Raw genomic sequence first — 3,956 nt, forward strand, 5'->3', positions numbered from 1 at the left:
TCCATTCACCTGAATCTGAATTCTTTTTCCCGGTCCTCATTTCTTTCCTCTCCTTGGGACTTCGTTTCTAGCAAAGTTTTGAATTCAACAGCCTATGAAGTACAAAGAATGGTACCCGATGACATGGCATCGGAGTTTGTGGGTCATTAAAAGGCAGCCATTCTTAATTGTATACCAATGCTGACTCAGGTTTACATCATTTCCTCATAAATCTTGAAGGCTAATTGGCTTCTTTGGTATCTCTTCCCTATTTTGGAATGAAGCTATCTTAATTCCCAACCTACCTACTATCAGTACTTTCGTCAGGCAAAATTCATTCCCCCTCCCTGCATCATATCCGCTCTGAGTTTTTAAATCTAGTGGTGGTCAAATCAATTTAGTGTAGGTTTTATTATCCAGATCCACAAAATCCCTTCTTAGGTATGCAAAGTACACTAGGGATGGATTTCTATGCTCTGGGAGTCAGCTGCATCGGCCACGGAAGCCAAGCTGCAAGCATTTGTACAAGCGGAGTCTTGTAAAGGGTACAACCACGTTGGATTAACGTCTGGCTTTCCAAGCTAGCTTTAGATTATGCTGGCTTCTTTGGTTTTTGTTCCTGCTTTGGAAAGGAAGGGTTTTAGTTCCCGAGACCTATTTCTGTCAGTACTTTCGTCAGGCAGGACCCTCTTTTTTCCTTCCGACTCATATCTGCTCTGGGTATTATTTTCAGTAGTGGTCAAGTCATCTTATTGCATGATCTGGAAAATCCCTTTTTAAGGACTGCTCAGTACACAGGGGGTGGATTTTTATGGACTGGGGGTCAGATGTATCGGCCACGGAGACCATGATCCAAGTAGCGGTGCTGGCTGAGTCTGTAAAGGGTACCGCCACGTTGACAAATGACTGGCAGTCCATGTTGGCTGACGTGACTGTTAATCCTCTACTGCAAACAGATGACCTGGATGAAAACTGTTGTCATAACCCTAAAGTCTCCCAGACAGGAATCCGAAGTGATCATCTCCTAAGAGAACACGTAGAACATGAGCCCTCATTCTGTTTTAAGAAGAATATAAAACCTATTAAAACTGCCTCGCCTCCGGCGGCAATTAAGTTAGACAACTACTATCTAACTGACCGTATTAAAAGCCTACAGGAGAACGCCTTGGTTGGCCGATGGCATTTCCCTGAGATGGACGATGCCAAAATGAGAAAATGGTTAGAGTCTCAATGGAAACCTTTAATTGGCTACATCCCTATCATAGCGAAACTAATGAAGGAATGGTATTTTTTTCATTTTCTGAGCACCAGCGATTTGGAAGCGGTTCAGGCTCATTAATGGGTGCATGGAAGGAGTTTCCTGGTGCTTCACAAATGGTACATGGGCTATAATCCGTTGAAGAACACTCCCATAAATAATCTAATTTGGGTAAAATTCCCTGGCCTTCCCCTGGAGTTATGGTCAAAGGAAACTTTAGCTGAGATAGGAAATGCCTTAGGAAGATGTGTTTATGTGGATCCAAGATGTCTGGGGGAGAAAGACAGATGGGTAGCATGGGTTCTCATTGAGAAAGCCTATAGAGGTGGTTTCCCCAAACATATCGAGATATCATGGAGGGATCAAAAGATATATCAAAGATTGGACTTCTGGGGAGTACCATTCAGGTGCTCAGTATGCCACAAGACAGGTCATCTTCATAAAAACTGCCCTCGGCGGCCTGTGTTAAAAAATCGAAGATATCATGGTAAACATCTATCTGCAAAAAAAAAGAGGGGATAAGGTCGCTCTATTCAGAAATGGTAAAGGCATCCTCGACTATAAGCTCATCTCCTTTAGAATCGGATAAGCTGAAGGGGGGTTTTAATCTTGTAGATGACTGTCAAAATCTCTCTTCCCCCGTTCACAAGTCTATGTTTCAGTTCCATATCTCTCCGTCATCTTTAAAAAAAAATGCAACTCGCTTGAAAGCTCGGGTAGAGCCCTCGGCTCTTCTGAAAAAAGGAACCCCATCCCATTTTGTACACCGCTTCCCGAACCCATTGCTAGCAAAGATAGCCCGGTCCCTCTCCTGACCCCAATCTATCCATACCTACAAAGTGGACTCTCAAATCACTGTAATCTCATCTTAACTCCTAACTTACTCACTCTCACATCTACTCACCTAATCCAAATTTAAAATGAAACTAAACTAATTTAATTATTTTTTTATTTGTCTATCTCATTTTTCAATGACTTCACTCATTCTTTTGCGTCTCTCCGATTCTTCTCAAATATCAAATTTATTTTATTAGTAATTAATTTAACTTTTTTTTTAATCGGAACGTTATACAGACTCTAATTTCAAAAGACTTCGCTTCAATCTTTTAGTCCCCACTGGATATAAAATTTCGTAAAACACGTACCATTTAAAACAGGAGTGTCGACATCAAATATCTGTCCAAATCTCTGACAGCCGGATTCGCAGTTATCAAATGGCATTCCTATAGCAATCTTACAAGATCGGATCTCAGACAGCGAAATTGGGAGATGGTGGATATTAACTCTATTATATGGGATGGATATCTTATCCATGAGGATTCGTGAAAGACAAGTCGGCAATGAAAAAGGCCATCTACAGGCGCCTCTACTATTCACCCATCAATTTGCAGGAGCGCTTTTCCCCCTTTTGTAGTTTCTCCGGAGGCGGCAATTTAAAAAACCCTAACGAAGTGTACACGATTATGCTGCTCCAGAAGGGGCCCAGAATAGATAACAATAATTCTTTATTTATTAACCCAATCAGAAGCATTGGAAAATGACGTTCAAAAGCTTGGTGGGCGTATCCGATAGGAATATATGAGCTGTCGGCAGGCTCTGTATTTCATAAACTCTTTGCTTATCCAAATCTGTTTTTTAACTTTTCACTCCCACCGCTTACATTCCCAGTCTATATTTAGATAGCTTTCTTCACCTCGAAACAGGCAACCACAGACTCTGTCCCGACCACTCCATTGTATTTCTGAGTTTTGTTTCAATTGGACTGAAAGTGCGAGCCCTCTCTGAAATCGTTATCTGAAAGTGTGAGCCTTGTATGATGAGGGAGGGAAGATTGGTTTTAGAGGCCACCACCGATACGTCTCCTCCGGTGGATCTGTCAGGCGAGAGTCCCCTGGCGGTTATTAGTCCTCATTTGAGTGAAGGTACGATACTTATTCTTCTGGCCGTGCTGTGCACAGTAATATGTCTCGCAGGGCTGGCTTCAACTGTTCCATGGCACTACCTTCGCAGGTCACGCCACGATGATCAGGCCACAAGACTGGCTAATACCGGCATGAAGGAGAAATCAATACAGGCACTTCCCTCTATAATCTATGGCAAATTAATGCCACAGCTTGCAACTGAGTGCCCTATTTGCTTGGCAGAATTCTTGGAAGGTGAAGGTGTGAGAGTGTTGCCGAGCTGCAACCATGGCTTCCACATGGCATGTGTAGACAAATGGCTTCGTTCTCGCTCTTCCTGCCCTACTTGCAGGCATTATCTTCTTGATACTGAAAAAGTGGCAGACCGAATTCAGCCCAGTAAATCAGTTGCTCGGGATCAGCAAATTAATCGAGCGAGAGCTTCGCAGGAATCTAGAGAAATCATCGACCTAGAGCGTGGGGTTAAGCGATAGAAAGGTGCGCCAGATTAAGTATATGGACGGAAAGGGAGTATTCTTGAAATTGTTTGAAGACAGCACTGTATCGGGGGAAAGCTGTGATCGTGACTTCTTTGTGTGAGTTCAATATAAGGATAGTAAGTGAAAACCATATGGAACTCAGAGCACAACTAGGAGACTCTATCGCAGTATACTATTCACGCAGAGGACAGGCTACCAAAATTGCAAGATTTATGTAATGATGATCAAAATATTCTTGAGATTCATGTAATTGATCTCAACACTGTAAATTAAATCAAGATGGATTATTTTTCAACAGAGGCAATTCATGAAATGATG

The 3,956-nt window shown here is 42.3% G+C and overlaps 1 protein-coding gene across 1 annotated transcript; it reads left to right on the top strand.

Moving 5' to 3' along the window:
* Positions 1-2,900: 2,900 nt before the first annotated feature.
* Positions 2,901-3,754, top strand: LOC149235207 (RING-H2 finger protein ATL78-like). Its single transcript, XM_089372053.1, has one exon. The coding sequence runs from the start codon at positions 3,051-3,053 to the stop codon at positions 3,630-3,632; it is 582 nt and encodes a 193-aa protein (XP_089228179.1). The 5' UTR covers positions 2,901-3,050; the 3' UTR covers positions 3,633-3,754.
* The last annotated feature ends 202 nt before the right edge of the window (positions 3,755-3,956 follow it).

The sequence above is a fragment of the Pinus tabuliformis genome, chromosome 8, assembly GCF_031772625.1.
Source record: "Pinus tabuliformis cultivar Carrire ecotype Pingquan chromosome 8, CPIR1, whole genome shotgun sequence".
Taxonomy (NCBI): Eukaryota; Viridiplantae; Streptophyta; class Pinopsida; order Pinales; family Pinaceae; genus Pinus; species Pinus tabuliformis.